At 35.8% G+C, this 13,979-nt stretch overlaps 1 protein-coding gene across 2 annotated transcripts in view; it reads left to right on the forward strand.

The window, feature by feature from the left end:
- The window catches only part of LOC135215335 (aromatic-L-amino-acid decarboxylase-like), a 122,877-nt gene that overhangs the window by 61,952 nt on the left and 46,946 nt on the right, over nt 1-13,979 (forward strand). For both annotated transcript variants that reach the window (XM_064249895.1, XM_064249896.1), the window contains 2 exons: nt 12,710-12,821; nt 13,336-13,453. In XM_064249895.1, the coding sequence (XP_064105965.1) occupies nt 12,710-12,821; nt 13,336-13,453 (230 nt within the window). The remainder of the gene's footprint in view (nt 1-12,709; nt 12,822-13,335; nt 13,454-13,979) is intronic.

The following is a 13,979-nucleotide window of genomic DNA, read 5'->3' on the forward strand; positions in this document are numbered from 1 at the left end:
TTGTGCATATTAATGTCTGAAAATAAATGTTGTTTTTAGCAATAATTCATCTGTCAATAATGCATTGTTTTGTAATAAATCAGTGATGACAACAGGAGGCGTGTACAAAATTAGCTGCTCTGTTTGTAATTTGCCTTATATTGGACAATCTGGCAAGGAATTGAGTAAGAGAGTTACACAGCATAAATATAATGTACAGGTTGCAAACGGTTCAAGTGCCATTTTTTGTCACGTGAGGATTTTGAACACCCTATAGACTGGAATTCAGTTAGGGTCGTTTTTAGAAGTTCATCAATGTATGACAGATTGTTAGTTGAAGGTTGCCTCATTCGTTCTTTTAGTAACATGAATATGAGCTATGATCTCTTTAAGATGGACGCATTGTTGAAAAGTTTTATTCTTGATGATTTAAAAGTTTAACGAGTTGTGAGATATTCTACAAACAGATAGTCTTGTACTGTGATTTGTAGTAACTGCATATTCCCGCTAAGTATGTCTGTTGTTTTGAACAATGTTTCTTTGGATACTTAAGTAGGTTGTTGATTTGTTATTTGTGACCCCATGTTACTTTCTTGTATAAGTTATTCTCTTAAAATTGTTCAGTACCCTGAAGATGACTTTGGAATAAAAGTTTAAAGTCTTGGTACCTCCTTTCATTTTCACGTGAAGATCTCTTATACACTTCACCCATTGGACCATAGTGGAATTGCAATATATATATATATATATATATATATATATATATATATATATATATATATATATATATACATATATTCATTCATATACATATATATATACATATATATACATACATATATATATATATATATATATATATATATATATATATATATATATGTATATACACACACACATATATATATATATATATATATCATATATATATATATAATATATATATATCATATATATATATATATATATATATATATATATAATGTATATTTGCATGCTCTAATGATCAGAAAGTCTGGGAGGCAAATGTGCTATATTTTTTTCCCATTTCAGTATTAAATTTAGTAGGTCCTATCAACTTGTTCATTCTGTTGAAAAAAATTCACATCGTATATGTTCGTTTCAGTAAAACTTTCTCTCTCTCTCTCTCTCTCTCTCTCTCTCTCTCTCTCTCTCTCTCTGTCATGACAGTGGTTATCGGCATCTCTCTGGTCATGTATTTCAAGTGCACGAACTCTGTTACATATCGCCTCACATACTATTCTTGCTCCACCTGCCGTGTAACTAGATTACTTCGATAAATCACACAGTATTGTCAGCAACTGCTGCGTGACACTTGATTTATTGTAATATACGACACCTGCCTTGAAGATGTTAACTGTAAAAACCTTGCTTTGTTACATCAGCCTACGGTTCCTTATGTTAGGTTGGTGTGTACCCTTTCTTGATTTCTCTCTCTCTCTCTCTTGTTTGGCCGTCTTGATCTTTCGTAACACTGCACTTTAGTAAGCTTTATTTAAACTGTCACGTGACCTCTTGTATATAGGGTGGCGATCACTATAGGAATGCTACGCAACATTTCTTATAATGGAGATCCTTGGTTTCATGATTATTTTTCTTTTTTATTAACCTCGGTTTCATCTTCAGATCTTAGACCGCGATAGTTGTGACGCCAGTTTCTAATACCAAATCCATCAACTCTTTGTATCTTGATCATAAGGGACGACTATCAGTGATTGAATCCGACTGGTGATATCCTTAGCCTGCGTTTCGGAGTCATAAACCTAGTTTTATATCAAAAGACTAATATTGCAACAATGAATAAAAATATTTTATATATATTATTGAAAGTTATAATTACCTCTGCTTAAAAGTAAACCAAAAAGGAAAGAAATGAAGCAAAAGTATTACAGATGTGATCTCATTTAATTCAACCTCATGTTAGGGTTAAGGCCTTTGCACAATATTGAAAGAAGTAACCCAAATTCCTTGAACACAATGAGGAACTGTGACATACTTTTGCGTTTGTCCCGTAAAAATTTGCTTCATCACTTTCTGTAGCATTATTCCTTGATAAATCAGTCATATATGTCTTCTGTAATCACAAGAATGGAAGGTTGTAAACCAGGAAAAGTCCTAAATTCTTGTTATTGATTACAGTGTGATATCCTTTTTGACGAGCTCGCATTCCGAAAACGATTTTGCCAAATTACCAAGTTACCAGGCTTTAGTAATAATAATATCATAATAATTATATAGATATATAATATCTATATAGATATGATATATAATAAATATTATTATATATTAGAATATATATATATATATATATATATTAATAAATATATATATATATATTATTATATATATATATATATATATTTATATTATATATATATATATATATATATATATATATACTATATATATATTTATATATATAAACGTCTTTTATTTTATTTAGGTTTTATTCAGCTATGCCTTTGTTCATAAAGGTCTTACACATGTTTATTGAGAAGAATGATTTATATTTTGTAATATTCACAAAAATATATTTCTCTGATAAATTACATTCCACGCTATGAATATCAAGTAAAGGGGTATAGCATGGAAGTATTACTCGTCAAATGTTTTTAATGATATGGCTTTTCCTATTGAAATCATAATTAACTCTTTGTAAACAAATTTTACAAAAGACAATTCACACTGATAATTAAAAAGAAATCTATAATAAAGAGCCAAAGTTAACAGTCAACATTCCCCCTCTGGTTCCTCTGTTGAAAGTCCAATTACGAGATATGGGACACTACCCCTTCCTCCCTCCCCTGTTGCTAAGAGGATTAAGTTCTCTTCATTACTCCCGAGGGGGGTAAATCCATCTGCGCAAGCGCAGAGAATAATTGATATGTATAGTTTGTTACTGGTGTGCACTTACGGGTCGAGTGGCTTTTTGAATTGCTAAATGAATGTTAATCTTTTTGAAAGTTGCTGGGATTGTTTTATACTCATATTGAGTGATTCTCTCTCTCTCTCTCTCTCTCTCTCTCTCTCTCTCTCTCTCTCTCTCTCTATATATATATATATATATATATATATATATATATATATATATATATATATAGATAGATAGATAGATAGATAGATAGATACATACATAGATAGACAGATAAATATATATAGCGTCATAATGCAGGGCCGGGTATTGAGTTTTATTTTTTGAGTAATCGAAAAAGTCTGGTTCTATTCAAAAAAGACTTTTGGAAACGACTGTACTGACTAAACGACGTACTGACTAGACGTGGCCCGGAACTACGAACAGAAAATAGAATAAACCTTAATAGAAACTGCTAAAATTACTTTCAGAGGACTGAAGGTAAAGGCAATGTTTCCACTTACAAATATAATTCTATAAGCTAATCAGAAGACTAAAATGAAGGGAACGCTACCTGGTTCCATGGGGCTAGAACACCAATCAGTTTTGTGTACCAAGTCAAAGCAAACGTGCCACTGAGTTGTAAGCAAAATCACCAATTCTAAAAGATCACATACAGTGCATGGAAATAGGGATCGAGACCTTAAAACTAACAACAATAAAGAACATTAAATGGCGGAGCACTGTAAGCAAGTTTAAGCACCCACTGGAATCTCAGGAATACTATTCCAAGACTTGGCACTCGCCGAAGACGTAGAGTGGCACTGTTGAACTACTGAAGGAGGCATGCAACTGGGAAGGTCTACACGAATCTGTAAAGCAGGCAACGTTGTAACACAAATACTAACAGCGGTAAGCTTACGTAAATTGATAAATTCAAAGAGAGAATTACACAAAACACACGAATTATCAATGATCCAATATGACTTAAATACAACGAAAGTAGCAAATACTAGTACCACTTTTAAAACGATTTCACAAAATTATCACAATGACACTAACTGAACGAGACGGAAATAATAAGGATGGGAATATGAGAAACATTCGGAACAGGGAATGACTGCAAGGAATAGGTGAAGGGGCGACAGAACAACTTCCAATTCAGTTACCTTACTCCGTGGACGGGACATGCGTAGATAGAGCCAGGCCATCAGCGGAGGAAGTACTTCAGTCGCTTGCAGGTCTTCACCAAGGAATCAAAGAGAGGGCGCTCCTCATCAAGCAGTGCCCAGGTACTTCAGGTGTGACAGCTTTGAGAGGGATGTCGAGGCAGACTTCTAGGCAGAGTCCTGTCAGTGGACAGCATAGTAGTAGGGGAAGCTAGCCATGTTCATCACTAAGACACAGGTAGGCGAAAGCCGTAGTCTAGGTCATCGGGCAGGACACGCCTTCAGAATGGATGATACCACGATTACTGCCTAGGGCGGCATGCCAGGGCTTAATGCTATGAGTACTGGCTAGGGCAAAGCCATTTGGTAGGGCTTGCCAGCCCATATTTATACCCAGTTTTTGGATGTCACTGGAAATATCCTGTAAAGACTGAGCGATCCCCTTCGATCCTTTGATATCTACCGCTAATCTTTGCAGGTACCCGGACAGGTTGTTGCAAGCTGGCAGAGGAGAGTGTGGAAAGAAAGTGAACAATGGGGTGCTGATTGGATCAGGAGAGTGTTAGAAGTCAGGCTAGACGTGCCACACATGAGAAGGTGTGAATTTTAGCGAACTGAAGGGCTAATCTCTGTTAGCGGCTTTTGTGAAATTAGACGTGGGACTGAAATACATGGTAGAAAGTGGGTGGCAGTCCATTAAGTTTTGTTTTCCCTTTTTGGGTTTTGGGGTGGTTATTGACTAGTAACTGAATATTACAAGGGGATGACAAGTGACAAATCACTTTTGACACGTCGTTAAAATGACATTTAACATGTTTTCCCATATACGGACCTTTGTTGGAAAATAATGAGAAAGAAGCTTAGTCAAAAATGTCTCACAGCTTCCAGGATATGAAAGTAACATGGATTTGCTTTACTTTATCCCTTACATGAAGGAGTTACTTTAGTTCTTTCGAGTTTTTGTATACTTCAAATTCTCCCTCATTCTCAAATTTCCCTTGAATTATTTCTTAAAATATCCTTTGGTCTGTGAAACTTCCTTATGTAATTTCCCTCAGTTTGTGAGTAGGGAAAGAAAATACACGAGTGTCACAAGGACGCTCATGGTTATATATATATATATATATATATATATATATATATATATATATATATATATATATATATATATCTAGTAATAGGAGCCCATAAAAGCACCAAAATATAGAGAGAAAAATACTATATTTCAGAGACTGCTGTCTCCCTCTTCAGGTAGATGAGTGAGAAAAGTTACAGAAAAGGTGGTATTTATATCAAGAGGTCCATCCACAGGTATGCCTGCTGATAATCTTCCTTTAATCTTCTTAAGCATCGGTTGAATGAAAATCTTGTCGATGACATCTGTGTCCCATGCTCCATTTGAGATATTCATTACCTGCCTCTCTTTAATCAAGGCTGATTACATCATTTGACTCTTGTACCGGCAGTTGCTGCTATGAATTATACGTGACAAATTCCAGTTTATACTATGGTTATGTTCATTTACATTGTTGAAAATAGCTGAGTTCTGTTGTCCATACCTAACTGACCGTTTGTGCTGTATTAATCTCTGGGGAAGTGATTTTCCTGTAAATCCAATGTAAGATTGGTCACAGTCCAGGCATGGGATTTCGTAAACGCCTGTGTCCTTGGGGATGTCTTTTGTTGGACGTTAATCAGGGATTTGGCTAAGGTATTTGGGTAGGTAAATGCAAAAGGGTTAGATTTTCCGAGGGTCTGGGTCACCGTCCATGTGTGGAATTTTTTTATTGTTGGGTGTGTCTCTGGTCTTGTCTTGAGGGGGTTGGTAGAAAATTACGTTTGCTTTGTGAATTGCTTTTCAATTATATGGTCAGAATACCTTAAAGCCAAAAGATGCTTACGAATTAGTTCAAATTCTTTTTCCAGGAAATCTGGAGAACAAATTCGTCAGGCTCTTAAGAATAGGTTGCTGGCTACGCTTATCTTGATAGGAATGTCATGATAGCTGAAGTAGTGAATGTAGGAAAGTGAGAACGTTGGTTTTCTGTATATGGTAAATTTGTATTCTGTCGTGTCTCTGATTATTAAAACATCAAGAAAAGGAATTTTGTTGTATGTTTCCCATTCAACTTTAAATTTCAGGACTTAAAGGACTACCCGTACTACACCCGAATTTTTGCTTATAAAATGATTCCCCGAATGAAAATACGTTATTAGATACACATAATTCAACTAACTTTATTATTTTATCTAGCACCAATGGGAAGTGATCTGAATAAGGGAATAATTTTTCCCTCAAAACGTCCTGTATTGGTACTTTTGTGAACAGGGAATCTACGTCAAGGCTTAAAAGTTTTATGTTGTGAAGTGGTATATGTGCTTCTCTGAATTTGTGACAAAAATCTTTCGAAAGTTTAATGTGACTGGGAGAAAAAGTGCCTAAAAAAGGGGAAAGGAGGCCAGCTAACCATTTAGAAATTTTGTAATTGAAAGCTCCAGCACATGAAATGATGGGTCTGAATGGAAGGTTGTCTTTCGTAAGCCCCAAGGATAGCCTCTCGGACGAGGGCGAGGTCTTATTGCTCATTTAGGGGAAGGGTCTCGAATGCAGTCCGCCCTTTGCCAGCGAGGTGCTTGCCAAGGAGAAGGGCCACTTCCAGAGGGGTTGGATTGAAGTTCTCGAACACCTGCTCGACATGATCGAGACAGGTGTTGGGTTTATTATCGTCCCAAGTCCTAATGAGGGCGCCCATGCTATGGAGGTGAGAGTGTGAAGGAGGGGGCGCAGTGGGAGTGGCACTCGGGGGTGCCAGAGAGGTACTCTGGACTGCCATAGCCAGTTCATGTGCTCTTTCTTTCTCCTTTTCGGCTCCTTGGAATGCTCTTTCAGCTGCTTCTCTTCTCTCTTGTGCTTCTCTCTCCTTCTCCCTTTTGACTGCTCTCTCTTGGGCTGCTTCTTTCAGCTTATCATTCACCCAGTTGATCAGTTTTGTGCCCTCCAGCCCCAGGGCTCTTCTGGCTTCTGTGAAGGCCTTAGCCTTCTCCAGCGCTGTGTTACTGGCCATCTCCTCAGCAGTAAAACACTAGTAGCCTAGCCAGAGAATAATAGGATGGAAGGCAGCTGCAAAACTGCAAATGTCACCAGGGGTATGCGGAAATACTGAACGCAGAACCTTGGCAAGACAACCATAAAATCCCTGCAAATACAGTTAGTACTGGTGCGTAGCGCGGTGGAAACCTCACACTGTAAAATCTCTGTAATTTACAGTTCGGCAGAGAACTCGATGCCGGTAATGGATTTGGCAATAAATTTCGTACACGCAGAACCTCAATGTGAGTACAGCTCGTAAAAAGAAAACTAAAGAGTCTGGTCATGAATTTCACGGAAATTCATAGTGAAGACGTGCCAAATGAATGTCTTGAAGGCTGAAACTCAATGCCAGTACGGGTTTGTAAAACAAAAGAAAAAAAATCTGGTCATGAATTTCACAGAACTTCAACATGAAAAAACGTGGCAAATGAATGTCGTAAAGGTGGAAACTCAATGCCAGTACAAGTTTGTAAAATAAAAGAAAGAATCTGGTCACGAATTTCATGGGAATTCAACGTGAAAATTCGTGAATTATCAAATGAACCTTGTAAACGCAGAACCTCAACGTGAGTACGGGTTTGTAAATAAAAAAGAGAGAATCTGGTCACGAAATCACGGAAATTCAACATGAAGACGTGGCTAATGAAGTTGATAATATAAAATGTATTTGGGTCTCCCTTGGTTTTGTTTTTTATATATATCGTCTCAAGGACGAAGACGAGAGGTGGATAAAAATTAATTTTCCTTTTCTACCAACGCAAATCCCTGGTCTATCTTACCCTTGAACCTAGCTTTGCTCAGAATTCGTAACGCTAGCTCGTATACATTAAAGGAAAGAGGAAAACCAGGATAAAGATCTCTCACCCTGCATAAATATACCATCTCCGCACAAACCCCTTTTTACCCTAGCTCTCGCAAACCTAAGACCATCGAGTCTGCGAATTTAAAACCCCGGAGACTTAAGCCTGCACACTGGTCGTCTAGACTGGAGGAATGAATCACAAGTGTATTCAAGGTAGCGGTGGGGAAGCTAAGTTAAGGGTAACATGTGCCCTTGTTTGAAACGCAAAAGTATTTGTCCTTATTATTACTCTCTGCACAGAAAATAGAGAAAAGAAAATGTTTACCTTTGATTTTGCTTATCCTAACATTGAGAATTTTTACTCTAACACTTTGTTTTTTCTTTTCTTATTTATTGACTCATCTATTCCTTTGTTAATGAACAGGGCAATGGATGGATATGTTTGAAGTAGACACATGACCGGGAATCCTATCCTGTTTAGACCTGCAAGCGGCCGCGAGCGAGAGAGAGAGAGAGAGAGAGAGAGAGAGAGAGAGAGAGAGAGAGAGAGAGCACGCGTTGATTCACATAAAAGAAACACGAAATTTCTTTACAATGCGAGATTCGCGATTAACTTGCAATAGACGAAATATGGCACTTATTTTCGTTTTGAATCTTACTCCCTAATCTCTATGCTTTATGCTATGGCACATAACATTAAAATTTCTCTCTCGATCTCTAGTCTATCGACCTACATGTGGTCTATTTCCCATCGCTATAATGGCAGTCATATTTTATATGCCCCTAACTAGAATACCTAGTTCTACACGAATAACTAGAAAATAAAAAATAAAATTTACCTTATTCCTGTTGTGGAGAATTTGGAAACCTTGCTTTCGCTTGATCATAAAAAATATTAAAGGAATTCAGATTCATTTCTTTCGTGATACCAGCTTAACAATTGCTACATTATTCTGAACTGCTTGTTCACTCCTGGAAAATGTAGTTAACACTGAAAAAATTGGCCTTGAATGGAGGACGAGAGATCAGAACACAAAGAAAAAAACTACTAGGGCAGAAGGCCGATATCACTGAGGAAGGAGGAATTTACATAAAAGCTGGACTTTAGTTTTAAAGGCACTGTATTTTCATTAATTTACAGAGGTCCAGGAGACTAATAAGGGGGTCGATTGGTTGATCCACCAGAAACATGTGGCTGGGTGCAACCAGACACAGTGTTCAGAAATTTGTGCAAACGAATTGAAAAATGCTAGGCTTGCTCCAAGGGTTTCCAATTTCTACCACAATCAGGCACAGTGTTTGTCTGCAAAGAGATGGGACACTGGCATAAGGCAGGGGGGCACACGAGGATGAACGTTACACACTACTTTCTTTCAATCAAAAGTTTACAGGCCACTCAGGGGGGGAAGGAATCTACACAAAGAGCACTATTTCGTTGCTTGAATTTACTAGGGGATGTTTACTAGTATCACAAGGAGAGTAACCACAGCATTGAACCAAGATGGGGGGAATGAGAAGCTAAACAAAGGAGGGGGGCGTTGCCTTGGCAAATGGAAATGAAATACAGACAAAGGCAAAATAATTCCCTGGCTGAACTGGAATTTACTCTCACAGTACCTGGAAATCCTGGGCTGGAACGTCTTCCTCTCCTTGATGTTTCTGTGCACTATGGACATATAAAAATACTTGGGACTTTTCCAGAGGAGAACAAGGGGGAACATAAAGGGGGATAGCAGCATCTGCAGGGTGAGACAGTGAGCTTCTAACCTCCCTTAGGTCTAGGTTTCTTCTGAGGACGAGCCGCTGGCTTCTGTTCCTTTTAATTTTCTCCTGGTAAGCCACACCCCCAGTCCCTGTGTGGGTAATTCCGACAACCAATGGGAGAAGAGATAGCTTTTCTAGAGAATGGATGCTTACAGTTCAAAAGGGCAACTTGCATATAGACAAGGGTGACTGAAACTGGCAAAAGACCTTACTTTCCTTAGTTCTTGCTTAAAATCTTGAACAAGAATATATATATATATATATATATATATATATATATATATATATATATATTATATATATATATATTGTGACGAAGTGCCAAGTATCTGGTTACTACACTTACCATTTATTAATTGTTACCTCACAACAGCCAGACACCTGAACCCTCATCACAGGTACTAAACGACTGAATACTCTAAAGGCAACAGTGATCCCTTAAACAACTTACCAGTATTGCAGAAAATCAGACTAAGTTCTTCAAAACAGGTGTGAGGTAATCTTGTAAGTAATTAAATTACTCAAAGGGCATCACTCCATCAACAACTTTAAAAGTCTAAGTATTTCCCTGATTTCAGAAGTCTAAGTACTTCCCTGGTTCTAAGTCACTTCAAGTAAATTGAAGGAAAGCAGCTCAATTACCACTCTATGTTTCTACCTAAGCAAATCCTATTTATATGCATGTATACTGGTGAGAAATAAAATAATTATAAAAATATTAAATAAAAAAATTTATTATTAAACTCAAAATTATAAGTGAAATTCACAATATCAGGGAAAATTACTGTTACTTGAAACAAAGTAAAGTTTAATTAATTCTTGAATCAATTAAGTAAAATTAAATTAAAATTAATTTATCACACAATTCAATAAAATTCATTCAATCAAAATTTAAAAGTGTTAGGTAATAATTGAAATTTGGAAATTAATTCACAAGTGCTAAATAACAATGAAACTTAAAAAGAATTCTAAGTAAATTTAAATTGATTCAAAAGTGTTAAATTTAATTAAATATGCAATGATTAAGTAATGAAAATAACTAAGTTAATTAAATTGTGAATGCAATGAAAACACAGAAAAAGGTGGAAAATACCAAAATTGTAAAAAGCACCAATCACACAGAATATAAAATAAAAACACACACTTCAATAAGAAAAATGAATAAATGCACAAACAAAAATCACTTCAAATGAAACATAACAAAAAAATTTGCAATGTGTAAAAATGTAAATTTCACCAAACCATTGTAACTATTAGTTATTAGTTGCAACTAATAAAAATATAACATAACACACTTTACCCTGTTATACCAACTTCTTTCTTCAGAAAATTCACCAATTCACACTATTTCAAAAAAATAGGCGCCGTTACACACTTTACAATGTCTGTTCAGATTCCACAAAAAACACTAAATAATACTAAATAACTCTAAGAAATATCAAATCTGAAATCTACAAGTTACGAGTGATCAATTTATGTTACGTTAATATCAATTATGGCGAGGGAGAGAGAGAGAGAGAGAGAGAAATCTACACGCCAGGAATCCCAAGTCTGTAATGAAACGCTCTCGCTCTCCTCCTTGTATGGGCAACTCAAAAGATTGACGGACTCAAAACGTTTTGAGCATGCGAAAGATGATGCAATTCTTCTAGAAGCTTCTAACATGACACAACTTTACAGAAAAATCGTGAACTCTGCACGTGGTTTCGGCAAAGACGTACGCGTATGAAACGAGTCATGACATTGCTCAACAAAGACACATACTCGATCGAGACAGAGGTCGAACGATAATTAAGATTGACATGTTTTCAAAACACAACGGAGACTCGAGTTCCTCTAATCTCAAGGCGATGAAAAGTTACTGAAACAACTCTAGCTTCGAATGGACAAAGTTGATCTCCCTCTCTTTTCATACTATGTTATATATTCTTTTTAAATGATGTTATGCAAAATCTGAACACACATTTTAAGACATCCTATTACTCTAACTAGCTAAGAAATCTGAAAAAATGTTGCAAAACTCTGCATATAACATTTTATACAGTCAAAGAGGGGATATATGCATTTTGAAAGTAGTAATATATAATATCCTCCCCCCAGAATATTGTTTATTACAGTGTTGAATCCAACGATTCACAACGAGATAAATAATCAGCAACTACATTGTTTTTCCCACTAATGTGCTGCACTCATAAGTTATACTGTTGCAAGTACAAGGACCACCTGGTCATTCTTTGATTATGGTTTTTCATTCTCTGGATAAATGACAGTGGATTGTGATCAGACAACACTAAAATTTCTTCATTCCTAGGTCTGTTCACATACACATCAAACTTTTTCAATGCGGTGATTAAGGCTAAAGTTTCCTTCTCGATGGTCGAATATACTCTCTGATGTTTTTTCAGTTTTGAAGACATGAAGCACACAGGATGGTAGATATTATTTTCATCTTCTTGAAGTAGAACAGCTCCAATGCCACAGTCAGAAGCATCAACTTGTATCACAAATTTCTTGTCGAAGTCTGGAGCTTGAAGTACTGGTCTTGAAGTTAAAAGGGCTTTTACCTTCTCAAAGGATTCTTGATATTCTGGAGTCCAAACAAACTTATATATATATATATATATATATATATATATATATATATATATATATATATATATATATATATATATATGTACATATATCTATATATATATATTATATATATATATGTATATATATATATATACATACATACATCTATACATACATATATCATCATATATACATATATATATATATATATATATATATATATATACATACATATTATCATACCTACATATATACATACATATATACATACATATATATATATATATATATATTATATATATATATATATATATATATAGATATATATTATATATATATATAATATATATATTGTGTGGAGAAGACATAACTTATACCATTAGATTCAGAAATGCAGACACAACACCGGTTGACCTGCTTATAGGATTACGGGATGACACGCATTTCCTTTCATGCAGGTCGTCGGCACTTTGGGTGCCACCCCTGCCTGCTCTTTCGATAACCTCCGGGAAATAGGGGAGGTGGCACTTCAATTCGGAATGTGGCATCACGTTGACGCTGCCTATGCAGGTTCGTAATGAATTTTAATTCATTTTTGTATGTGTTTAAGTGTACTATATGTTCAAACATGTAGCCATAAATACTCCTTAATATCGATATCAATTTCCTTTATGTAGAACTGACACCAAAAAGGAATTATGTAGAATAAGTGCGTTTACCCCAACCAAGATTCAAACGTATGCTTTTTGGGTTTCATACAGTTACCAAGTAACAAAATGATCATACACGAAAATGTTTGCTTTGATTCTTGTATCAGAAGTTACCTCAGTTAACATTAGCCCAAAAGCACCTCTCTTCCAACCCATTCATCAGGTATTTAATCATATATCCTTCCAATATTGACTTTTTTACATTTAGAAAATAAATGCAACACAGCGGTACCAGTGGAATTACCCTATAATTATCCTTTTTCTCCTTCGGAGTCGTAGTGGGCCTTAGTTACGTTATTTATTGCAAGTCCCATTGTGTTTACTGCTGTTTTTCATTAGAAATAAAACCGATATATGGTTCTTACATCTTTCAGGCTCAGCCTTGATATGCGAAGAGTTTAGATATCTCATGGATGGCATCGAACTGGCAGACAGCTTCAATTTCAATCCACACAAATGGTTACTCGTCAATTTTGACTGCTCCGCAATGTGGTAAGATGAAATATTTGCATTTGTTCAGGGTAAGAATGATGCTTTTAGTTTCATGTGTTGCTTTCTCTATGGTTATTTGCTGATACAAATAGGAGACACGTTATAAGTTTTCTCTTTTGTTTCTCTTTCTGTACATCATTTTGGCGAAGAACATTATCGCGCGCGTGTGTGTGTATATATATATATATATATATATTATATTATTATATATATATATATACATATTGTGACGAAGTAGGCAGAGTATCTGGGTCTGGATACCATTAATACTTGGTGCATGAAATAGTCAAAGATCTGTGTCTGGACACCATTAATATTTGTTAACCCGAATTGCCAAGTATCTGGTTACTACACTTACCATTTGTACTTGCTAATACAAGAGACCCTTTTATTCCTGGATCTGGGACACCCTTTGTACTTAGGGCACAGTTCATTCAAGTACCTGGTTGTTACTTACCTCACTACAGACAGACACCTGACCCTTCATCACAAATACTAAACGACAGAATACTCTAAAGGTAAGAGT

The sequence above is a fragment of the Macrobrachium nipponense genome, chromosome 5 (assembly GCF_015104395.2).
Source record: "Macrobrachium nipponense isolate FS-2020 chromosome 5, ASM1510439v2, whole genome shotgun sequence".
Lineage (NCBI taxonomy): Eukaryota > Metazoa > Arthropoda > Malacostraca > Decapoda > Palaemonidae > Macrobrachium > Macrobrachium nipponense.